The sequence below is a fragment of the Salvelinus alpinus genome, chromosome 1, assembly GCF_045679555.1.
Source record: "Salvelinus alpinus chromosome 1, SLU_Salpinus.1, whole genome shotgun sequence".
Classification (NCBI taxonomy): Eukaryota; Metazoa; Chordata; class Actinopteri; order Salmoniformes; family Salmonidae; genus Salvelinus; species Salvelinus alpinus.
This window is the reverse complement of record NC_092086.1, coordinates 110,766,622-110,791,691: the sequence shown is the minus strand read 5'-3', so window position 1 is coordinate 110,791,691 and position 25,070 is coordinate 110,766,622. Positions and strand designations below refer to the sequence as shown.

Genomic DNA, 25,070 nt, shown 5'->3' with positions numbered 1-25,070 from the left:
AGAAAAAGGCTGTAATGTAACAAAATGTGGAAAAAGTCAAGGGGTCTGAATACTTTCAGAATGTACTATACAATGTGAGATTTTCATGTTCACTACTTCCTAAAAGTAGTTTAACCAGACCATTACAGATTCAATCAACTTGTCAGAGCGAAGAGGGCAGGCAAACTGTAAGATCAATACGTACCAGGTGTGTGCTCTGGGAAGCTTATCAGGTGTTCCCCACTGCTCAATGGTGAACAGCTGAGGCCCATTGGAACCTGACATGGGAGAAGACAGAAGTGGGACTAAAACACACAGTACCAGTGCAGTTCTGGATGGAACACAGAGAAGTGTACTAATGGGCTGTACACTGCTGTTACTAAACAGCCCTATTAATAAACAGCTATCCTAGCCTAATGTAACCATAGAGTTGCTATCTCTCACCATAGAGTTCAGCAAAGCCGTTCATAGGGACTCTGGATGTCCCGGTGACAAACTGAAGCAGACGAATCCTCTTCTCAGCATCCATCAGCAGGACAGCCTGCAGGGTGGGACACACAGGACTAAACGCATTAGGATTTTGGAACTGGACAGACATTCAATACAATTATTTATCCCCTTGGGTGAGTTATAGGTTTCACTGAGGTGACTCATTCCAGGTGTAGGTCCTTCAACTTCTAATGAGACAAACATGTGTCTGAAGCTAACTAGCAAAACATTATCCCAAAAGAACTCTGGGGCACATGACACTGTACAGAATCTGTTTAAACCAGTCCTCTGAATCACACCATCTGGCCTGGGGGGGTTCTCCTCTGTTCTGTATCACTGTGTGTGGTGTGTGGTGTGTGTGTGTGTGTGTGTGTGGTGTGTGTGTGGTATGTGTGTGTGTTAAAAGTGCTGGTGGACCCAGATAGAGTGACAGGGCTGATAACCAGGCCAAGTACTACTCTGACCTAGTCTTTTATCAGAGAAAACATGACCGGTTTAAACCAAACAGACTTTGATCTTCAAACACTACACAGGTTTTGGCCCCCAAAAAATGATTGACAACCGTGTCAACTGAATGATACATGTAGTCGTATGTGGTTGTATCCTGTAACTCACAGTGAATTATTTCCCTCTCTGAGACATCTCATTAATGATGGGTAACAACAACTGGTGGTCTGAGTAGTTCAGTGTTTATCCTGCTGGATATTAACTCACCCACACAGATACTGTTTCATTAGGATTGATGGTAACCTTTCACACACATTGCAGGGCTAAACATAGGTAGGTGTGAGTGAGAGCGAGAGAGGGTGAGTGAGAGAGAGAGAGAGAGAGTGTGAGAGAGAGAGAGTGTGAGAGAGAGTGAGAGTGAGAGAGAGGGCGAGTGAGTGAGAGAGAGGGCGAGTGAGTGAGAGAGGGCGAGTGAGTGAGAGAGGGCGAGTGAGTGAGAGAGGGCGAGTGAGTGAGAGAGGGCGAGTGAGTGAGAGAGGGCGAGTGAGTGAGAGAGGGCGAGTGAGTGAGAGAGGGCGAGTGAGTGAGAGAGGGCGAGTGAGTGAGAGAGGGCGAGTGAGTGAGAGAGGGCGAGTGAGTGAGAGAGGGCGAGTGAGTGAGAGAGGGCGAGTGAGTGAGAGAGGGCGAGAGAGTAAGAGGGCGAGTGAGTGAGAGAGGGCGAGAGAGTAAGAGGGCGAGAGAGTAAGAGGGCGAGAGAGTAAGAGGGCGAGAGAGTAAGAGGGCGAGAGAGTAAGAGGGCGAGAGAGTAAGAGGGCGAGAGAGTAAGAGGGCGAGAGAGTAAGAGGGCGAGAGAGTAAGAGGGCGAGAGAGTAAGAGGGCGAGTGAGTAAGAGGGCGAGTGAGTAAGAGGGCGAGAGAGTAAGAGGGCGAGAGAGTAAGAGGGCGAGTGAGTAAGAGGGCGAGTGAGTAAGAGGGCGAGTGAGTAAGAGGGCGAGTGAGTAAGAGGGCGAGTGAGTAAGAGGGCGAGTGAGTAAGAGGGCGAGTGAGTAAGAGGGCGAGAGAGTAAGAGGGCGAGAGAGTAAGAGGGCGAGTGAGTAAGAGGGCGAGAGAGTAAGAGGGCGAGAGAGTAAGAGGGCGAGAGAGTAAGAGGGCGAGAGAGTAAGAGGGCGAGAGAGTAAGAGGGCGAGAGAGTAAGAGGGCGAGAGAGCGAGGCCCGTCTTACCTTCCAGAACCACTGTATAACTGGGTGGTTGGGGCAGTACCCGTTCTTGTAGACGGTGTGTTGTCTCCAGTCATTCACATCCACGTCACCCAGACCACACATCAACAGCTAGGGAAAACACACACATCACCAATATAAAAGTTCACTATCACTCACATACTGGCCAACTAACATACAGAAATGACAGCGCTCAGAATAATATTGTTGATCACTCTTTTCTAGAGAACATCGGTTAGGTATTAAGAATCATCATCATTCTGGGTTTCTTAACATCCAAACACAGGGGCCCTTAGACAACAGACAGAGAAACACAGGGGCCCTTAGACAACAGACGGAGAAACACAGGGGCCCTTAGACAACAGACGGAGAAACACAGGGGCCCTTAGACAACAGAGAAACACAGGGGCCCTTAGACAACAGAGAAACACAGGGGCCCTTAGACAACAGAGAAACACAGGGGCCCTTAGACAACAGAGAAACACAGGGGCCCTTAGACAACAGAGAAACACAGGGGCCCTTAGACAACAGAGAAACACAGGGGCCCTTAGACAACAGAGAAACACAGGGGCCCTTAGACAACAGAGAAACACAGGGGCCCTTAGACAACAGAGAAACACAGGGGCCCTTAGACAACAGAGAAACACAGGGGCCCTTAGACAACAGAGAAACACAGGGGCCCTTAGACAACAGACAGAGAAACACAGGGGCCCTTAGACAACAGACAGAGAAACACAGGGGCCCTTAGACAACAGACAGAGAAACACAGGGGCCCTTAGACAACAGACAGAGAAACACAGGGGCCATTAGACAACAGACAGAGAAACACAGGGGCCATTAGACAACAGACGGAGAAACACAGGGGCCCTTAGACAACAGACAGACAGACAGACAGACAGACAGACAGACAGACAGACAGACAGACAGAGACACATAGCCTACAGGGTCATTCCATGTTATTTCAGCAAGCCATGACACCCACAATCTCAGATTGTTCTGAAATGGTTTCTGCAGTTAGAAACAGATAAGATAAGCATTCCTGCAACATTATTTTGCTGAAAGACGATTTCAACTCTGAAGATATGTAGCTAATTGATTGAACCCAAATTTTCCATTTCAATTGATTGGATTCATATAATATTCAATAAATATAGTACCCAACATCTGATTTGCACAAAAAAACGTATTCTTAACAATAATTAAGATGTGAGGAATCCAAATAAATGGGCAAATTCCACCCACGGACCCCCCCAAACCACACACCAAGCCCACCCCACCCCAAAAACCATTCACCAAATTCACAGAAAATAAATGACAGTATGAATAAACAATACTCTAAGCCCCAGCTTCATACTACTTGTCAAACATAGAAAACTGATACTGTATACTGGCCGTTGGGTGGGCGGCGTTTGACCATCTATTTGGATTCATCACATCTTAAATCATTGTTAAGAGGTTTTTGTGCAAATCGAATGTTGGGTACTATATTTATTGAATATTATATGAATCCAATTATAAATTGACATGGCCAATTTGGGTGCAATCAAATAGCTTAATTTCTCAGAGATCAAATTATATTTCAACAAAATAATGTTTATCTTATCAGAACAATTTGAGATGGTCGGTGTCAAAATACCCTTTCTTGTGCTTTAAGGTGGAACGATCCTACAGAAAAGACAGACAGAAACTTAGCCTACAGACAGACAGAAACTTAGCCTACAGACAGACAGAAACTTAGCCTACAGACAGACAGAAACTTAGCCTACAGACAGACAGACAGAAACTTAGCCTACAGTCAGACAGACAGACAGAAATTTAGCCTACAGTCAGACAGACAGACAGAAACTTAGCCTACAGTCAGACAGACAGACAGAAACTTAGCCTACAGTCAGACAGACAGACAGAAACTTAGCCTACAGTCAGACAGACAGACAGAAACTTAGCCTGCAGACAGACAGACACTTAGCCTGCAGACAGACAGACAGACACTTAGCCTGCAGACAGACAGACAGACAGACACTTAGCCTGCAGACAGACAGAAACTTAGCCTACTGACAGACAGATAGAATGAATATCTGCCAAAGCCACAAATTAGAGCAGGAGTGTTAAGGTTAAACTCAACCACGAAACCATAATAATGAATTATGTTGGTTTTCTGTTTTAGCGATACACTTTAAAGTGAAACTACATCTAAATCTATTTATTGGTGCGACGTTTGAAAATGTTGTTTGAGAACTAACAATGAATCACGTGACAGAGCATGAGAGTGTAAATCCCAACACTATAAAGATGGCAAAACAACAAACAATAATACTGTACCTACCTCAAGCTCGTTTTCATCAAATATCTTGATGAGGTCGATGAGAGTGAGTTCAGTGAATCCCTGTTGGACGAAAATAAGGGGGGAAATAAAATCCATAAATCACAGTGTTGAACAGCTATTGGAGTGATTACATGCAAGATTTACTCAAACTTCAGTTGCTACAGGTACAGACTTTCAACTGAACAAAACCAGGTGGCTAGAAGTTTTATCTGCAGTACGACGGTTCTAATATAAACCTCAAAACCCCCAGACCGTCTTTCTAAAGATGGTCTCTCTACACTTCAAAACAAGGCCTGTTGACCTATCGGTATTACCGCTCACAGTTAAACACTCACCTCCAAGAAGGCATTCATCTGTTTCTGGACTCGGTTCACAAACCTCCACTGAATGACAAGACTGTTAGAAAACAGAGCAATTAGTAGTGCAAACCTTGATACTAGTTACATAAATTGCAATGTCCGTACTGTGAGATGCCTAAGACAGCGCTACAGGGAGACAGGACGACAGCTGATCGTCCTCGCAGTGGCAGACCACGTGTAAAAACAACTGCACAGGATCGGTACATCTGAACATCACACCTGCGGGACATGTACAGGATGGCAACAACAACTGCCCGAGTTACACCAGGAACGCACAAACCAGGAACGCACAATCCTGCCATCAGTGCTCAGACTGTCCGCAATAGGCCGAGAGAGGCTGGACTGAGGGCTTGTAGGCCTGTTGTAAGGCAGGTCCTCGCCAGACATCACCGGCAACAACGTCACCTATGGGCACAAACCCACACCGTCGCTGGACCAGACAGGACTGGCAAAAAGTGCTCTTCAGTGACGAGTCGCGGTTTTGTCTCACCAGGGGTGACGGTCGGATTCACGTTTATCGTCGAAGGAATGAGTGTTACACTGAGGCCTGTACTGCGGGATCGATTTTGAGGTGGATGGTCCGTCATGATCTGGGGCGGTGTGTCACAGCATCATCGGACTGAGCTTGTTGTCATTGCAGGCAATCTCAACGCTGTGCGTTACAGGGAAGACATCCTCCTTCTTCATGTGGTACCCTTCCTGCAGGCTCATCCTGACATGACCCTCAAGCATGACATGGGCACCAGCCATACTGCTCATTCTGTGCATGATTTCCTGCAAGACAAGAATGTCAGTGTTCTGCCATGGCCAGCGAAGAGCCCAGATCTCAATCCCATTGAGCACGTCTGGGACCTGTTGGATCGGAGGGTGAGGGCCATTCCCCCCAGAAATGTGCGGGAACTTGCAGGTGCCTTGGTGGAAGAGTGGGGTAACATCTCACAGCAAGAACTGGCAAATATGGTGCAGTGGCCACCAGCTTAATGCAGCTGGTGGCCACATCAGATACTGACTGGTACTTTTGATTTTGATCCCCCCCCTTTGTTCAGGGACACAGTATTCCATTTCTGTTAGTCACATGTCTGTGGAACTTGTTCAGTTTATGTCTCAATTGTTGAATCTTGTTATGTTCATACAAATATTTACACGTTAAGTTTGCTGAAAATAAAAGCAGTTGACAGTGAGAGGACGTTTCTTTGTTGTTGCTGAGTTTATATATATATCAGTTTTGTTTGGAACACAACCCTGCAATCACACAATTATTTCACTACAAGCAACATCGCTACAGCCACAATAACATCTGCTAAACATGTGTATGCACCAATAACATTTGATTGGATTTACTGCTGCTGTTTACGCAATCCAAAAACTGACGTTATAAATCGCAATGTGTCAGTTGGGCATAATTTGAAAACGTGTTCTATTGCCAACATGACTAGTTAAATTGTAAAATAGGATTTTACAGTGTTAGCTAATTTCCCCCCAACACAAGCACAACATTAAAATGGCCTGGAAAATAAAGGTACATTTTGCGACTAATATTACTGCAGTACTCTACACTGGTTTCCTGTTAAGGCTAGGGCTGATTTCAAGGTTTTACTGCTAACCTACAACGCATTACATGGGCTTGCTCCTACCTATCTTTTCCGATTTGGTCCTGCCGTACATACCTAAACGTACGCTACGGTCACAAGACGCAGGCCTCCTTACTGTCCCTAGAATTTCCAAGCAAACAGCTGGAGGCAGGGCTTTCTCCTATAGAGCTCCATTTTTATGGAATGGTCTGCCTATCCATGTGAGACTCGGTCTCGACCTTTAAGTCTTCATTGAAGACTCATCTCTTAAATTCAAATCAAACTTTATTTGCCACACACGCCGAATACAACAAGTGTAGACTTTACTGTGAAATGCTTACTTACATGCCCTTAACCAACAGTGCAGTTCAAGAAGAAGAAAATATTTACCAAGTAGACTAAAGTAAAAAAGTATAAAAAGTAACACAATAAGAATAACAATAACGAGGTTATATACTGGGGGGTACTGGTACCGAGTCAGTGTGCAGGGGTACAGGCTAGTTAATGTAATCTGTACATGTAGGTGGGGGCGAAGTGACTATGTATAGGTAACAAACAAACAGCGAGAGGAAGCAGTGTACAATGTAAATTGTCCTGTGGCAATTTTTATGAATTGTTCAGCAGTCTAATGGCTTGGGGGTAGAAGCTGTTGAGGAGCCTTTTGGTCCTAGACTTGGCGCTCCGGTATCGCTTGCCGTGCGGTAGCAGAGAAAACAGTCTATAACTTGGGTGACTGGAGTCTCTGACAATTTAATGCGCTTTCCTCTGACACCGCCTATTATATAGGTCCTGGATGGCAGGAAGCTTGGCCCCAGTGATGTACTGGGCCGTTCGCATTACCCTCTGTAGTGCCTTACGATCAGATGCCGAGCAGTTGCCAGACCAGGCGGTGATGCAACTGGTCAGGATGCTCTCGATGGTGCAGCTGTAGAACCTTTTGAGGATCTGAGGGCCCATGCCAAATCTTTTCAGTCTCCTGAGGAGGAAAAGGTTTTGTAGTGCCCTCTTCACAACTGTCTTGGTATGTTTGGACCATGATAGTTTGTTGGTGATGTGGACACTTTCGACCCGTTCCACTACAGCCCCGTCGATGTTAATGGGGGCCTGTTCGGCCAGCCTTTTCCTGTAGTCCACAATCAGCTCCTTTGTCTTGCTCACATTGAGGGAGAGGTTGTTGTCCTGGCACCACACTGCCAGTTATCTGACTGTAGGTCCTATGATTGAGTGTAGTCTGGCTCAGGGGTGTGAAGGTGAACGGAAAGGCAATGGAGCGACAAACCGCCCTTGCTGTCTCTGCCTGGCCGGTTCCCCTCTCTCCACTGGGATTCTCTGCCTCTAACCCTATTACGGGGGCTGAGTCACTGGCTTACTGGTGCTCTTCCATGCCGTCCCTAGGAGGGGTGCATCACTTGAGTGGGTTGAGTCACTGACGTGATATTCCTGTCTGGGTTGGCGCCCCCATCGGGTTCGTGCCGTGGGGGTGATCTTTGTGGGCTATACTCGGCCTTGTTTTAGGATAATAGGTTGGTGGTTGAAGATATCCCTCTAGTGGTGTGGGGGCTGTGCTTTGGCAAAGTGGGTGGGGTTATATCCTGCCTTGTTGGCCCTGTCCGGGGGTATCGTCGGAGTGTCTCCTGACCCCTCCTGTCTCAGCCGCCAGTATTTATGCTGCAATAGTTTGTGTCGGGGGGCTAGGGTCAGTCTGTTATATCTGGAGTATTTCTCCTGTCTTATCCGGTGTCCTGTGTGAATTTAAGTATGCTCCCTCTAATTCTCTCTCGGAGGATCTGAGCCCTAGGACCATGCCTCGGGACTACCTGGCCTGATGACTCCTTGCTGTCCCCAGTCCACCTGGTCATGCTTCTGCTCCAGTTTCAACTGTTCTGCCTGCGGCTATGGAACCCTGACCTGTTCACTGGATGTGCTACCTTGTCCCAGACCTGCTGTTCTGGACTCTCTACCGCACCTGCTGTCTCTAACTCTGAATGATCGGCTATGAAAAGCCGACTGACATTTACTCCTGAGGTGCTGACCTGTTGCACCCTCTACAACCACTGTGATTATTGTTATCTGACCCTGCTGGTCATCTATGAACATCTTGGCCATGTTCTGTTCTAATCTCTACCCAGCACAGCCAGAAGAGGACTGGCCACCCCTCAGAGCCTGGTTTCTTCCTAGGTTCTGGCCTTTCTTCCTAGCCACTGTGCTTCTACATCTGCATTGCTTTCTGTTTGGGGTTTTAGGCTGGGTTTCTGTACAGCACTTTGTGACATCAGCTGATGTAAGAAGAGCTATATAAATACATTTGATTGACTCAGTCATGAGTGCATTCAGGTGTGTTCCTCTGCGATTTTCTTCACAAAAGACAGGGTATGAAGCCATGTCATCTTGTAACTGTATATCAAACAGTGATCCTAAAAGTTGACACTGTATATTAACATGAAAATGTGAAGTGCACATTTGGATTAACAGGTGTTTGAGTTGCCGTCAGTTGCCGAGTTGCAGGTGTTTGAGTTGCCGTCAGTTGCCGAGTTGCAGGTGTTTGAGTTGCCGTCAGTTGCCGAGTTGCAGGTGTTTGAGTTGCCGTCAGTTGCCGAGTTGCAGGTGTTTGAGTTGCCGTCAGTTGCCGAGTTGCAGGTGTTTGAGTTGCCGTCAAAGCTGTATTTATTATAATCCTCAACGTCTCATCTTTCTAAATACATGGACTCCTCTTCATTTACAGCTTTTCCCTCACTCAGACAAACAAAACATTTGCAAAAGTTGCCCAATTGGCGGGAGGTATGTGGGCAACAAGTTCAGAACGGTTATCAGCCAAAATCCATAGAGCACTGAAGCACAGAGCCTGAGCTCTGACGTCATGCATAGCATGTTACTGTACAGCCACTGTGTTCCACTGTGGTGCTTATCAATGTCCAAAGCTGCCATTTTCAACCCATATACAGGTACAAGTATAAAGGGTTAATACCGACAAATGACAAATAAACTTGAATATTGCGTCTTGAATCAGATTATTACAAAACCCCAAGGGAAGTAACTAAATTAAATGGCGTCACATTTTTTTATAAAATAAAATAAAAATCTTTGTGATTCAAGATGAAAGGTGAACTTACTCGATGTATTCCATTTTGTTGTGGTTGGTCACCACCATGTCACCACCACTGGGTTTCAGATCCACCTGATACGTCTGTCCAAAGTTATCCTCATCGATACAGAACCGCAGGTCCAGCTCAGTAGGATCATTCTCCAGGATCCACTTCAGAGAGTTGTAGTATTCACTGTCCTACAAGGTCAAAGCGGTGGGGAAACAAATACGTTACATATTGTGTATGTGTCAAACTAGTTTTCTAGATTAAAGTCTGACCCCAACTCAATTTGTATGCTTATGAAGCTATTGCTTCTGGCTAGACACTTTTTTTTAAATCTCCTAACTCATTCAGTGGTGTAAAAATACTTTAAAGTACTACTTAAGTAGTTCTTGGGGGTATCTATACTTTACTACTGATATTTTGACAACTTTTACTCCAGTACATTCCTAAAGAAAATAATGTACTTTTTACTCCATACATTTTCCCTGACACCCAAAAGTACTCAATACATTTTGAATGCTTAGAAGGACAGGAAAGTTGTATAATTCACACACATACCAAGAGAACAACGCTGGTCATCCTTACTACCTCTGATCTGGCGGGCTCACTAAACACAAATGCTTCATTTGTAAATGATGTCTGAGTGTTAGGAGTGTGACCCTGGCTACCTTTAAATAACAAGAAAATCGTGCCGTCTGGTTTGCTTAATATACGGAATTAAATTATCTATAATTTTGATATTTAAGTATATTATAGCAATTAAATTTACTTTTGATACTTAAGTATATTTAAAACCAAATACTTTGACTTTTACTTAAGTATTTTACTGGGTGACTCACTTTTACTTGAGTCTTTTTCTATATAAGGTATCTTTACTTTAACTCAAGTATGATAATTGGGTACTTTTTCTACCATTGAACTTTAAATCTCTGAGATTAAACTAGCTAATGAAAGTAATGTTAATGGTGAGATGATTCCAGGGCCTCACCACTGACTCCATGTCTTTCAGTGTGATCTGCTTCCCGAGCATCATCTTGTAGAATGGTCTGATGAAGAAGCCTGAAGAGAAGAGACAAGACAACATTCAATCAGACCTGGGGTCAAAACATACAAAACTTATTTACAAAATGGACAATCAAAGATCTATTCTATTGTCTGAGGCCTTGTGATGGTTGGAAAACAATTTTGCATAAATACAAGAGCTTCTGATATACAAGAGCAGCTGATCTTACCGTCCAATAGCTTCCCATGGAACACGGCCATCCCTGCCACTCGACCAATGAACTTGAAGTATGAGAGGTGGTCCTCGTTACACAGCCCAGAGTTAGGGTTGATCTGTAATGTGTAGTTATCTCTGAAGAGACAAGAGACAGAGGTTGGGGTCAGATATAAAATGTGGCACACATGACCAAAATAATTTCCACATGTGGGACTATAAAGTCTTCTAACAGGGCCTGAAACTGACTTCTTCGTCCACCAGCCACTGTGGCAGGTAGAATTAAAATCTACCAGCCACTAAGATTTTTTACCAGCCCAATTTTTTTTGCCCCCATTATTAAACCAAAAACAACTCCGGATGAACATGCGTTGTGATGTTTCTAAAATAACACATGTATTAGTCATAAGAAGTGATGTGGTATATTACTCAATTCCACCCCCCCCCCAAAAAAAATGTGCAACCCGAGTCTTAACTAAAATATCGCAGATGACACAAAAAATGTCAGCTGCCCCTTTAAGGGCGTGAGGTTACCACGGCAACAAGTGGATTCGAGAGCCGCTCGGAGTCGTCAGTGACAGTGTGCATGTGAGATGGAGAATCTGATCAGTAGCCCGTCAGCCGATGTGTCGTTGCTAGCAGTTGAAGCAAACTCAAAACATTGAAAAACAACCGAGCTTGTAAACAAAACAATGTAAATAGCCAAGAAACACAAGAACAAAGTCTCACTTCAGTAGACTTGAGTAAATTAGACCAACTTCAACACCTTTGTGCAGCGCTTCTAAAAATGTATAATCTTCAGCTCTTGAATCACAGTTGCTCCCCAGCCAGGCAGGCTAACCTAACCTATATTATAGGACTCCTAGCTAGTTCTTTGTGTGACTAGCTACCAGATATGAAACACATCGACATAAACACTTTGAAAACTGCTACTGCAGCATTTATTTGTAAATGAACTCATACTTCTAACTCAATTACTATTCGCTAACGTGAGTGAAATGCTTGCACTGTGGAGCCCTGACCACCCGCCACGTGGCTGGTGTTAATTTTAGGAACCTGGTATCTAATCTAACCAATCAAATCAATGATTACATCCCAGAACAGAAGTCAACGATCTGAAGTCACTTCCTAAGGCCAGGATTAAGATTTGTTTGGGAAATGTATGGTCAGAAAAGTAAATGGAGAAAGAAACAGGCATGTGCAAACTTTCCCTTTTGAGTCAAATGTCACTGATTGTAAGGCCGGAAATTGTCTGTATGCTGGTCTTCTGAGGAAAGCATTGATTGTCAGGAAGCCAGAGGGAACGAGAGGAAGAAGGAGCCAATAAAACAGGAAATTGTCTGTCTCTTTTTTCATGACCATCTCTAGAATTTCTCATCCCTGTTTTAGACACTATACAATAGAGCAGTGGTTTCCAACCCGTGGTCCGCAGGGGTACTGCATGTATTTTCTTGTTTACTTTTTTCCCTTCCAAAATGAATAAGTTGGGAGTATTAATGGTATTATAAGCAATTTTACATTACTTTTCACAGTGCTAACTGTAAATAATAATAAGCCTTTCATTTGTTACATACTGCAACAATTGACCAAATTTGACTGTCAATATATATATATTTTTTAAGATCTGTGTCTCCGCAAAATGGTGGTCCTCAAGAGTTTTTGATCAGGATTGTGTGGTCCCTGGAATGGAAAAGGTTTGGGAAGCGCAGCAGTAAAGTGCACTGCAGACCCCAGAACTCGTCTCTTCCTCAGCTACCATTACCAAACTGCACCGACGAACGAGAAATGTGCACATTTTCATTTGTACTTCTGTAAGTTGCTATAAGTGGTGGAAAATGATAGAGACAGTACATACGTGGCTGAGTATTCAAAGAGTCCATAGTAAGGGTTGAACATCTCCTTAGACAACAGGAAGAACCACTCCCTGGCCACACCTCCGTAGTCCAGCCCCTTCTCTGACTCAAACTCGATCCAGAGACGGGCCTTCAGGATATCTGGTCTCTTCAGAGACATGATACGGCGATACGACTCCTCAAAGATGTTGGTCCTGTGCAACTTCATCTCAAACCTGTTCGGGATGTCCGCCTGGGGACACAAGATGAAAATACATCATACACACATCCAGTGTTCCTAAAAGGGAATACACACCAAAAAAATACATGTCTACTCTAAAAGGTAGTTTGCCAGTTTATTTAAGTTGAGTTTACTTAAGTATTATTTATCTGTACAGGGGATGGTTGTTCATATCACAAACGTTTATGATAAAAGCCTCGTTCAGTGGTTCTAACCAGGGAACACACAAAGAGAAAGAAGAGGACTCATTTCTCTTTAGATTAATGAACACCAGGATGTGTGAGGTAAGGTAAAGTGTTTTTGCACTGAATGTAAAACAACAAGCCACATTTGACAACTTATTTACAGTGAATTAATTAAGAATTAGGTGGGCCTAATTAATGAACAATTAATTCAGAGTCGCTGAAATGAAGGGTGTTGAAGGATATTTCATATACAGTGCCTTGCAAAAGTATTCAGACCTCTTGGATTTCTTCACATACATTTTTATTGTGTTTCAAATTGATTCAATTGTAATTTTTTTTGTCAACAATCTACACAAAATACTCTTAATGTCTAAGTGGAAGATGACTAGAAATGAAATAACCAAAATATAGTCGTTGCATAAGTGCTCATCTCCTTGAGTCAATACACGTTAGAATACACGTTAGAATACACGTTAGAATACACGTTAGAATCACCTTTGGCATCAATAACAGCTGTGAGTCTTTCTGGGTAAGTCTCTAAGAACTTTGAACACCTGGATTGTACAATATTTGCCTATTATTATTTTTTTTAAATCTTCGAGCTCTGTCAAGATGTTGGGGATCATGGCTAAACAGAAATGTTTAAGTCTTTCCCATAGATTTTCAATCCGATTTAAGTCAAAACTGTAACTTGACCACTCCGGGAACATTCAATGTCTTCTTGGTAAGCAACTTCTTTGGCCTTGTGTTTTAAGTAATTGTCCTGCTGAAAAGGTGAATTCCCTTCCCAGTCTCTGTTGTAAAGCAGACTGAAGCAGGTTTTCCTCCAGGATTTTGCCTGTGCTTAGCTCTATCCCGTTTCTTTCTATCCTGAACAAGTCTTTGCCGATGTCAAGCATACCCATACTATGACGCAGCCACCACCATCCTTGAAAATAAGGAGGCAGTTACTCAGTGATGTCTAGTGTTGGATTTGACCCAAACATTAGGCTTTGCATTTAGGCCAAAAAGTGTATTATTTAGTTGTGTTTTTTTGCCTTGTTGCATAGAAGATGCAAGTTCTGGAATATTTGTATTTTGTATAATTATTATTCTTCTTTTCATTCTGTCATTTAAGTCATTATTGTGGAGTCACTACAATGTTGTTGATCCATCATCAGCTGTTTTGTCCCATCACAGACATTGAACTCGTTTTAAAATAATGGTAACATCCCTGAGCAGGTTGATCCCTGTCCTGCATCTCAGTTCAGAAGAACAACTATCTGTGATGTGTCTGGGTGGTTTAATACATACTCCACAGAATAATTGCCCTTTTTTTATGAGGCTTTCAAAAAGCTCCCTGGTCTTTGTAGTTGAAATTCAATACTTGACTGAGGGACCTTACAGATGTTTTATGTAGGAGGTACAGAGAAAGGGTTAGTTATTCAAAATCATGTCAACCTCTATTATTTCACACAGAGTGAGTCCATGTAACTTATTGTGTGATTTGTTAAGCCACATTTTACTCCTGAACTAATTTAGGATTGCCTAAACAAAGTGGCTGAATACTTATGTAAAGACATTTAGTTATACTTTTTTTTTTTATTCATCTTTAACAGAGTATTTTGAGTATTCATCTTTGACATAGTATTTTGTGTAGATTGATGACAATAAAAATTACAATTATAATCCCACTTTGTAACACAAAATGTTAACAATCCTAGGGGTCTGAATACTTTTGCAAAGCACTAAAATGTTGAGCAGCAAGGTAACATTTCTTACCGGTTTCTTCAACTTCTTTCTGAAGTAATCGTATTTCTGCTTGAATTCTCTAGAGTATGGCACAGCCTGCAATGGGACAAACAAGTGGCAATCAGTCAATATAATTGTCTATTCTAGAGAGAGAGAGTGGCTTATCTTGGTCATGAAAGACACTATCTTTGTAATGTGCAATCCTGTTTTCGGCATCAATGGTTGACAGTATCTTTGCCTTATGTTAAACCACAATACTGTATATGATGGTAACAGTATATTTGGCTAATAGAAAACCACATATACTCACAGGCCCGGTCTATGCTATAGATAGAAAGGGTGACTTAACTTGGTTGTAAAAGACAGTATCTTTGCCATGTACAATACTTTATCTGATGGTGACAGCATATAAATTAGGAATTAGAATGGACATGAACCTTCTTATGAAGGCATAAAGTTCAGCCATTTTGGTCAGGCAGTTGGTCAACCATGGTTTGCCAGTGTTGTGATAAGATAGTGTAAAATTATGAATTTCAAGAATTTATCTGCACTAAGTTTGTTAGATAATATGCCAATCAGCTAAAATTCCATATAAATAACGCAGCCAATCCACAGCCAGCCATACACTGTCTGAAATCAGTTGATAGGAGACAAGTTGTAAATGCAAATACTGATATTTTATCATAATAGTACTCACTGCTTTCCAAGAAAACAAAAACTTAAGACATTTATGGTCTGTTAGCATATATTTTAGAGGAAATGTATATTAAACTCATATAAACTGTATTCGTGATTATATGACAATATTTTAGGTTGACAATAATTATATTACAAAATGTCTGATATATCACAAGCCTTACTTTTATTTAACCACATAAGTAAAATAAGGACTATGCCTCTACTGCCATTCCAATTAGACTGGTTTGAATTTATACCTGACCAATATGGCTGCCATTTTCAGGCCATTCTGGAACTTTGAGGATTTGTGGCATAGCCATCATCATGAAGACCCATTTGTGCATTAGCTAGAATTTCACAACACTAGCTAGCTAGCTAGAGAGTATTCCGCATTGAGTGTGTGAACTGGCGTTGGTAGCATCCCTGCCTTTTGTTTCATTTGGATTGATTTGAGACTGGTTCAGCAAACCGACACTAGCTAGCAAATTTTCGTGCACATTTCGATTTTCATAAATACTGATTCTACCACCACAAAACACCTCAGCTAGAAGGAAAATACGGTAGTGATGATTTGCTCATGAAAGCCCCCTGTCAATGTTAGCTACAGGTTTATAGTTCTTTGGTAAGATTAACTGACTCGAGGATGAAAGGGGGTTCAGTGGACAATTTCACTGTGGTAACATTGTTCTAATGTTAGTACAGCATATTGTAGCCAAACTTATTTTTAGCTATCCCATAAGTGTTTGCGAGTTAGACAGATCAGTGCAGACGGCCGTCCCGCTATCTGACGTGAGACAATGGACATAGCCCCTCTTGTAATTTAATAGGATCTCAGTGGGTGACAATATCTTCGCCTCATAGTAAACCAGAGATACTCACAGGCCCTGTGATAGCAGGACTCTGTAGACGAGGATCCTCCCATTGAGTGGCTTTGGTGTCTGAAGGTGACAAAATAACAAAAATCAGGAATATGGTTATACTGTATACCGTAATATACCATTAAAATAACGCTGTAGCAGAAAGAAAAAAAAATATTTAAAAAAAGGTTCCATCCTCAATTATTTTGTTTTGTTGTCATTTGTGAATCATCTGTGAAATCCATTCCATCACTCACTCAATGAGTCAGTCAGCCACAACATCGACGGCTGACATCCTGCTTGTTAAATTGAGCACTCTGAAGCTTTGAATAATGAATGCAGGTAACCTGACACATACAGATTCAGAGGTATTGATCTATGAGGACAACATACAGACAGACAGAGACAGTTACACAGAGACTCTACAGCTCTACAGTGACACCCAGGGTTTTTCTGTATCAAAAGGGGGTTTATGTGGTGGCCGTGGCAGGGGGGCGTGACAATGGGAAGACTGTAGAGGCCCTCATCTTGGCGGTGTAGAGACATTTTTAACTCTTCTACACATCTTGCCAAGGAGCTGAGAGAATATCGGACTTTTTAAGCCAATGTCCTGCTCTTCTACACATCTTGCCATGGCGAATGCTGTGTTCTTTTTCTCAAACATAACAAAATCAATAGTGCTAAATTAATTGTTTTGGGAATTTTTTGATTCTCCCTCACTTTAATTTTGGTCATTGTTAGTTCCCAAAGATGATATTTAAAAAATATATATATATATAGGTCCATTATCTTCTCTACCTACGTTACATCTGGTTTTAGACATTCAAGTTTACACTGAAAATGTTTATCCATCCCAAAAACTAATACATTTGTATCTATCTATCTATATATAGTATACAAAACATTAAGAACATGCTCTTTCCATGCCCCGACAAATTGAGGCTGGTCTGAGGGCATAAGGGTGGGTGGGGGGGTGCAACGCAATATCAGGAAGGTGTTCCTAATGTTTGGTATAGTCAGTGTAAGGAACGTTTTCAGACCCCTGGACTACACATTTTGTTACGTTACCCCCTTATTCTAAAATGGATTACATTTATTTTTTCCCCCTCATCAATCTACACACAATACCCCATAATGACAAATTTAGCAAATTTATAAAAAACTGAAATATCACATTTACATAAGTATTCAGACCCTTTACTCAGTACTTTGTTTAAGCACCTTTGGCAGCAATTACAGCCTCGAGTCTTCTTGGGTGTGACGCTACAAGCTTGGCACACCTGTATTTGGGGAGTTTCTCCCATTCTTCTCTGCAGATCCTCTCAAGCTCTGTCAGGTTGAATGGGAAGCGTCGCTGCACAGCTATTTTTTTCAGGTCTCTCCAGAGATGTTCGATTGGGTTCAAGTCCGCACTCTGGCTGGGCCACTCAAGGATATTCAGAGACTTGTCCTGAAGCCACTCCTGTGTTGTCTTGGCTGTGTGCTTAGGGTCGTTGTCCTGTTGGAAGGTGAACGTTCGCCCCCAGTTTGAAGTCCTGAGCGCTCTGGAGCAGGTTTTCATCAAGGATCCTTCTGTATTCTGCTCCGTTCATCTTTGCCTCGATCCTGACTAGTCTCCCAGTCGCTGCCGCTGAAAAACATCCCCACAGCATGATGCTGCCCTCATCATGCTTCACCGTAGGGATGGTGCCTGGTTTCCTCCAGACGTGATGCTTGGCATTCAGGCCAAATGGTTCAATCTTAGTTTCATCAAGCCAGAGAATCTTCTTTCTCATGGTCTGAAAGTCCTTTAGGTGCCTTTAGGCAAACTCCAAGTGGGCTGTCATGTGCTTTTTACTGAGGAGTGGCTTCCGTTTGGCCACTCTACCATAAAGGCCTGATTGGTGGAGTGCTGCACAGATGGTTGTCCTTCTGGAAGGTTCTCCCATCTCCACAGAGGAACTCTGTCAGAGTGACCCTCTCGTTCTTGGTCACCTGACCAAGGCCATTCTTCTCCGATTGCTCAGTTTGGCGCGGGCGGCCAGCTCTAGGAAGAGTCTTGGTGATTCCAAACTTCTTCCATTTAAGAATGATGGAGGCCACTGTGTTCTTGGGGATCATCAATGGTGCAGACATTTTTTGGGTACCATTCTCCACGTCTGTGCCTCGACACAATCCTGTCTCGGAGGTCTACGGACAATTCCTTCGACCTCATGGCTTGGTTTTTCTCTGACATGCACTGTCAAATGTGGAACCTTATATAGAGAGGCGTGTGCCTTTCGAATTCTTGTCCAATCAATTGAATTTACCACAGGTGGACACCAATCAAGTTGTAGAAACATTAAGGATGATCAATGGAAACAGGAAGCACCTGAGCTCAATTTCGAGTCTCATATCAAAGGGTCTGAATACTTTATATTGTATTTCTGTTCTGTATTTTTAATAAATGTGAAAACATTTAGAAAAAAATGTTTTTGTTTGGGTGCATATTGATGAGGACAAAAACATTTTTAAAATCGATTTTTGAGTAAGGCTGCAAACGTAACAAAATGTGGAAAAAGTCAAGGGGTCTGAATACTTTACGAATGCACTGGATATACGCACCGCCCAGTTTATTAGATACACCTAGTAGGTACATCGAGTACTGGGTCGGACCCCCCTTTGCCTCCAGAACATCCTGAATTCTTAGGGGCATTCCAAAAGATGCCGGAAACGTTTTGCCCACAGGACTGCCGCTGACTGGATGTGTTTTGTTTGTCGCATCATTCTCAGTAAACCCTAAACACTGCCATCCGTTTCTGTGAAACTGGATCCCTCACGCCTGGCACCGATGATCACACCGTGCTCAAAGTCTCTTAGGTAAAACATTTTTCCCATTCTCACATTCAATCGAACAGTAACTGAACGCCTTGATGCCTATCTGCCGGCCACGTGACTCACTGTTTGTAGGAGCGATTCATTTTTGTGAACGGGATTGTGTATGTAATAAGTTAGGACTTAGGCAACTCGAGAGAAAAAACACATAGGGAGGTTAGTAGAGCGAGAGCGAGCGAGAAAGACTGAGGGAGAAAGAAAGAGAAAGAAATAGAGAAACACTGTCTGACCGTTTGAGGAAGAGATGGTCTTCAAGTATCCAAGAGAAAGAGATCAAAACAGTCAATACGTTAACACAGGTAAAGAGGGAGAGCGTTGGAACTTACTGTGGTCAATGTAGAAGGTCCTGCCGTCTGCATGCACCCGTTCCTCCCAGCCAGGCTAGAGAGGAGAGAGCACAGTGAGGAACTGACTCAGACAGATGGGGGATGACAGACAGTAGGGAAGGAGTGACACCAGTTACACCTGGTAATACCAGCACATCCATCCAGACCAGTACACCATTGATACAGTGACCATCCAGACCAGTACAGTACACCACCATCGACACAGTGACCACAGTGACAGTGACGCAGCGAGCCACAAACACACTGACTGTCAGTGGGACTGTGGGACAGAGAGAGAGAGCAGGCCAGGGGAGAGATTAGATTAGTCCACTAGCTTCAGTCTGACCCTGTCCCAGTCGAGTAGAGAGACGGCTGTGTATCAGGAGGAAGACCACCATACCTTTACCTTTGCTTCATATGGTGAAGACTGGGAAAATAAAAAGGGAGGTCACTCACATCATGCAGCACACCGGAATAGAATAGAGTGGACCACTACCCTCCTCACCACCCTCCACAGGACCACTACCCTCCTCACCACCCTCCACAGGACCACTGCCCTCCCCGGGGACTATTACCCTCTTCACTACCCTCCCTGGAGACTACTGCCCTCCCTCCCTGGAGACTACTGCCCTCCCTCCCTGGAGACTACTGCCCTCCCTCCCTGGAGACTACTGCCCTCCCTCCCTGGAGACTACTGCCCTCCCTCCCTGGAGACTACTGCCCTCCCTGGAGACTACTGCCCTCCATGGAGACTACTGCCCTCTTCACTACCCTCCCTGGAGACTACTACCCTCCCTGGAGACCACTGCCCTCCATGGAGACCACTGCCCTCCCCACCGCCCTCCACGGGGACTATTACCCTCTTCACTGCCCTCCCTGGAGACTACTGCCCTCCATGGAGACTACTGCCCTACCTGGAGACTACTGCCCTCCATGGAGACTACTGCCCTCCATGGAGACTACTGCCCTCCATGGAGACTACTGCCCTCTTCACTACCCTCCATGGAGACTACTGCCCTACCTGGAGACAACTGCCCTCCATGGAGACTACTGCCCTCCATGGAGACTACCCTCCCTGGAGACTACTGCCCTCCATGGAGACTACTGCCCTCCATGGAGACTACTGCCCTCCATGGAGACTACCGCCCTCCACGGGGACTATTACCCTCTTCACTGCTCTCCCTGGAGACTACTGCCCTCTCCACTACCCTTCCTGGAGACTACTGCCATCTTCACTACCCTCCCTGGAGACTACTGCCATCTTCATTACCCTCCCTGGATGCTACTGCCCTCCATGGAGACCACTACCATCTTCACTACCCTCCCTGGAGACTACTGCCCTCCCTGGAGACTACTGCCCTCCATGGAGACTACTGCCCTCCCTGGAGACTACTGCCCTCTTCACTACCCTCCCTGGAGACTACTGCCCTCCCTGGAGACTACTGCCCTCCCTGGAGACTACTCCCCTCCCTGGAGACTACTGCCCTCCCTGGAGACTACTGCCCTCCCTGGAGACTACTGCCCTCCCTGGAGACTACTGCCCTCTTTACTACCCTCCATGGAGACTACTGCCCTCCCTGGAGACTACTGCCCTCCCTGGAGACTACTGCCCTCCATGGAGACTACTGCCCTCCATGGAGACTACCGCCCTCCATGGAGACTACCGCCCTCCCTGGAGACTATTACCCTCTTCACTGCCCTCCCTGGAGACTACTGCCCTCTTCACTGCCCTCCCTGGAGACTACTGCCCTCTTCACTGCCCTCCCTGGAGACTACTGGAGACTACTGCCCTCCCTGGGAAACACTACTGCCCTCCCTGGGAAACACTACTGCCCTCCCTGGGAAACACTACTGCCCTCCCTGGGAAACACTACTGCCCTCCCTGGGAAACACTACTGCCCTCCCTGGGAAACACTACTGCCCTCCCTGGGAAACACTACTGCCCTCCCTGGGAAACACTACTGCCCTCCCTGGGAAACACTACTGCCCTCCCTGGGAAACACTACTACCCTCCCTGGGAAACACTACTACCCTTCCTGGGAAACACTACTAACCTCCCTGGGAAACACTACTAACCTCCCTGGGAAACACTACTAACCTCCCTGGGAAACACTAACCTCCCTGGGAAACACTAACCTCCCTGGGAAACACTAACCTCCCTGGGAAACACTAACCTCCCTGGGGACCACTAACCTCCTTGGGGACCACTAACCTCCTTGGGGACCACTAACCTCCCTGGGGACCACTACCCCAGACACTGAACATTGTGCAGACTGGGGGGGCTGAGTGTGAGCTGGGAGACTCTGATGGAGAATGAGAAGGGGGTGATGGGGGGAAACGAGCATAGAGAGAGGAGGGGGGAGCAATGAGACAACACTGTCATCCAACCATCATGCCAGTTATGAGAGAGAGATAGAGAGTGCAGTTTGCAGCACAGGGCATAGGGCAGGCAGTCACAGTAAGACAAGGCAGGCAGAGGGAGGCTGCGCTGTACGGTTGCATTCAGCACCAACCTCCTCTGGTAGGTTTGGTAGGGTCTGCCAGTAAGACGGGCGTGGCACATAAGACGTCCCCCCCACGCCATGGAGAGAACAGAGAGAAAACAAACACACCACTAGCGCCAGGAAGCCTCATTTCATTTAGAAGAATAAGGGGTACAGCTACATGTCAAGTGTGTGCATTCTCCTCGAAGTGAGGGTTTGTCAAATTGTGAGAATTGCTTCTACGTACGGATGTAACGATTCGCCGATAAGCATCGGTCAGTGGTACCCCAAACAGATCCAAATGTAGCATGCACCGGTCAGTGGTACCCCAAACAGATCCAAATGTAGCAAGCATCGGTCAGTGGTACCCCAAACAGATCCAAATGTAGCAAGCACCGGTCAGGAAATAGATTCAAACGTTACGAATTTGCCGCTTATTTTATTTTTTGTTGTTGCTCAAATTACTTTCTTTCAACCTTCAGAAAATACCTAATATTTTGTGACAACTGCATCTTCTCCGTCACGGTCAAACTAAGCATGTAATTACGTTGACAATCATTGATCTACAAGCCATTTTGCCGAACAACCCCAGTAATATCAGTAGCCTGGTCAAACAGCTCGTTGAGTGCAGATTCGCGTGCTGATCTACGAGAGGTAGAGGCCTATTTCTGATCTTGCACATCAGCTCGTCACCTTCAGCATTCAAATGTTTCTATGACGACTTGCGCGGAATTAGGCTTTTTACCTTTGTTTAACTAGGCAAGTCAGTTCAGCACAAATTCTTATTTTCAATGACGGCCTAGCGGGGAACAGTGTGTTATAACTGCCTTGTTCAGGGGCAGAACGACAGATTTGTACCTTGTCAGCTCGGGGATTCGATCTTGCAACCTTTCGGTTACTAGTCTACCGCTCTAACCACTAGGCTACCTGCTGCCTGGTTGAGTGACAACCAATGTCATTTGCTAGGTTATTATTTTATCAAATGCGCTGTTGAAAATGGTGTTTTCCCAGGATAAATGTAGCCTTAAAAGTTAAAGCTATCTGCCTATACATGCTGATCTGGGCTTACATTAGATCCTGTTTCGCTTGTTCAGGTTCGCTATCAGCAATAGTTTTGGTAGTTTTGCTTGAAACAATCGGTATATATATGGTCATTTTTAGATATATAGGGTAAAGATGGTAAAAACATATAAATATTGATACATCACTAGTGCTAACACTTTTAATATACAAAAATGGGGACAAACAGAAAACATTTCTCCCCTAGCTGATAGTGGTATGGTAAATGCCCAGTTTCCCTTACGGCTTACATACACCATAAACATATAGATCATTAACACACACAGATCCAGCTCAGAGGCCCAGCTCAGAGGGGCCAGCTCAGAGGCCCAGCTCAGAGAGGCCCAGCTCAGAGAGGCCCAGCTCATGAGCTTCATCAGCAGCAGATTTTAATTTAGAATGAAAAATGAATGTGATTATGCAACAAATGTTCGTATTGCGTCGAACCGAATCGCATTGTTTCGTTCCTCTAATCAAACCGAATTGTTTCAAAATAAAATGTATGGTTCCTATATCTTATCAGAGCCCATGTATCTAGATACGTATCGAATCGTCTTGAAAGGGAAAGATGCACATCCCTACTTATACCTAACCAGTGTCTTTAGAGCTACAGAGTTCCTAGGTAGTAGAGGCTAGTGATCGATTCACATTTGGAATTCAGCAATACTCTACTCTCGTTTCACACTGTGCCCGCCCGGCTTGCTTCATTCCCACACTCCAAAAAACAAAAGGTAATGTGTGCTTCCACTCCAAAGCTTTGCCAGGCCAGTCCATGACTTAAGCAGTTCTACAATAACAACCTCAAAAGGAGGACCAGGCAAAATGTCAGCATGTATTAACCTCTACTGCCTCAGAAACCCTGATCCGGGAGCACCCCCCACCCCCCACACACTGATTAGCATAGATAGCATAGCTTCAGAAGTAGATAGTAGCATCTAAATATCATTAAATCACAAGTCCAAGACACCAGATGAAAGATACAGATCTTGTGAATAAAGCCACCATTTCAGATTTTTAAAATGTTTTACAGGGAAGACAAAATATGTAAATCTATTAGCTAAACACGTTAGCAAAATACACCACTATTCTAACTCCATCAGTTTCTTACTCCTTCAGGTGCTATCACCAATTCGGCTCAACTAAGATATTGATAGCCAATAACCTATAAAAAAAACCATCAGATGACAGTCTGATAACATATTCATGGTATAGGATAGTTTTTGTTAGAAAAAAGTGCATATTTCAGGTAGAATTCACAGTTTACAATTGCACCGACCATCACAAATCCACTAGAATTACTAGATAGAGCAACGTGTATGACCAATTTACTCATCATAAAACATTTCATAAGAATAGACAAAGCATAGCAATGGAAAGACCCAGATCTTGTGATTCCAGACAATATTTCAGATTTTCTAAGCGTTTTACAGCGAAAACACAATAAATCGATAAGTTAGCATACTACATGTTCCAACGTTACCAGAGCATCGATTCCAGCCAAAGAGCGCTATAACGTAATCACCGCCAAAAGATATTAATTTTTTCACTAACCTTCTCAGAATTCTTCCGATGACACTCCTGTAACATCATTTTACAACATACATATACAGTTTGTTCGAAAAGGTGCATATTTAGCCATACAAAACCGTGGTTACACAATGAAAATACTAGGAAATCAAGCCTCAATATGTCTGACGTCATCTATCAGAGTGATCTAGTTTAATTAAAAGCTAATCATATACTTGACTAAAAAATACAGGGTTGACAGGAATCGAAAGACAAATTAGTTCTTAATGCAACCGCTGATTTACATTTTTAAAATTATCCTTACTTTTCAATACAGGGTTGGCCAAGTGAAGCTATACCAAACAAAATGGCGATGTATGCGTTTAAAATATTTCGACAGAAACACGGTTTATCATATTAAATATTGCTTACTTTGAGCTGATCTTCCATCATATTCTTGGGCAATGTATCCTTTCTATGTTATAAACGTCTTTTGGTCGATAGATGTCCTCTGTCCTTCGAAATGTCCATCACCAACGACCGACACCCTAAAGCGTGTCCAAACTTTCAGAGTGCACGACAAAGAAATTCCTCAAAATCGCACTAAACGGATATAAATTGATATAAAACG

The 25,070-nt window shown here is 44.0% G+C and overlaps 1 protein-coding gene across 20 annotated transcripts in view; it reads right to left on the bottom strand.

Annotated features, from left to right (window-relative positions):
* Positions 1-25,070, bottom strand: part of nedd4l (NEDD4 like E3 ubiquitin protein ligase) — a 107,404-nt gene that overhangs the window by 3,447 nt on the left and 78,887 nt on the right. For 16 of the 20 annotated variants that reach the window (XM_071341268.1, XM_071341279.1, XM_071341287.1 and 13 more), the window contains 13 exons: positions 21,905-21,928; positions 19,392-19,446; positions 16,235-16,293; positions 14,708-14,773; positions 12,544-12,773; positions 10,705-10,826; positions 10,461-10,531; positions 9,497-9,666; positions 4,792-4,852; positions 4,457-4,516; positions 2,137-2,244; positions 424-520; positions 185-257 (listed from right to left, as the gene is read on the bottom strand). In XM_071341268.1, the coding sequence (XP_071197369.1) occupies positions 185-257; positions 424-520; positions 2,137-2,244; positions 4,457-4,516; positions 4,792-4,852; positions 9,497-9,666; positions 10,461-10,531; positions 10,705-10,826; positions 12,544-12,773; positions 14,708-14,773; positions 16,235-16,293; positions 19,392-19,446; positions 21,905-21,928 (1,196 nt within the window). The remainder of the gene's footprint in view (positions 1-184; positions 258-423; positions 521-2,136; positions 2,245-4,456; positions 4,517-4,791; positions 4,853-9,496; positions 9,667-10,460; positions 10,532-10,704; positions 10,827-12,543; positions 12,774-14,707; positions 14,774-16,234; positions 16,294-19,391; positions 19,447-21,904; positions 21,929-25,070) is intronic. The other 4 variants (XM_071341294.1, XM_071341328.1, XM_071341224.1 and 1 more) reach the window with 1 other exon arrangement.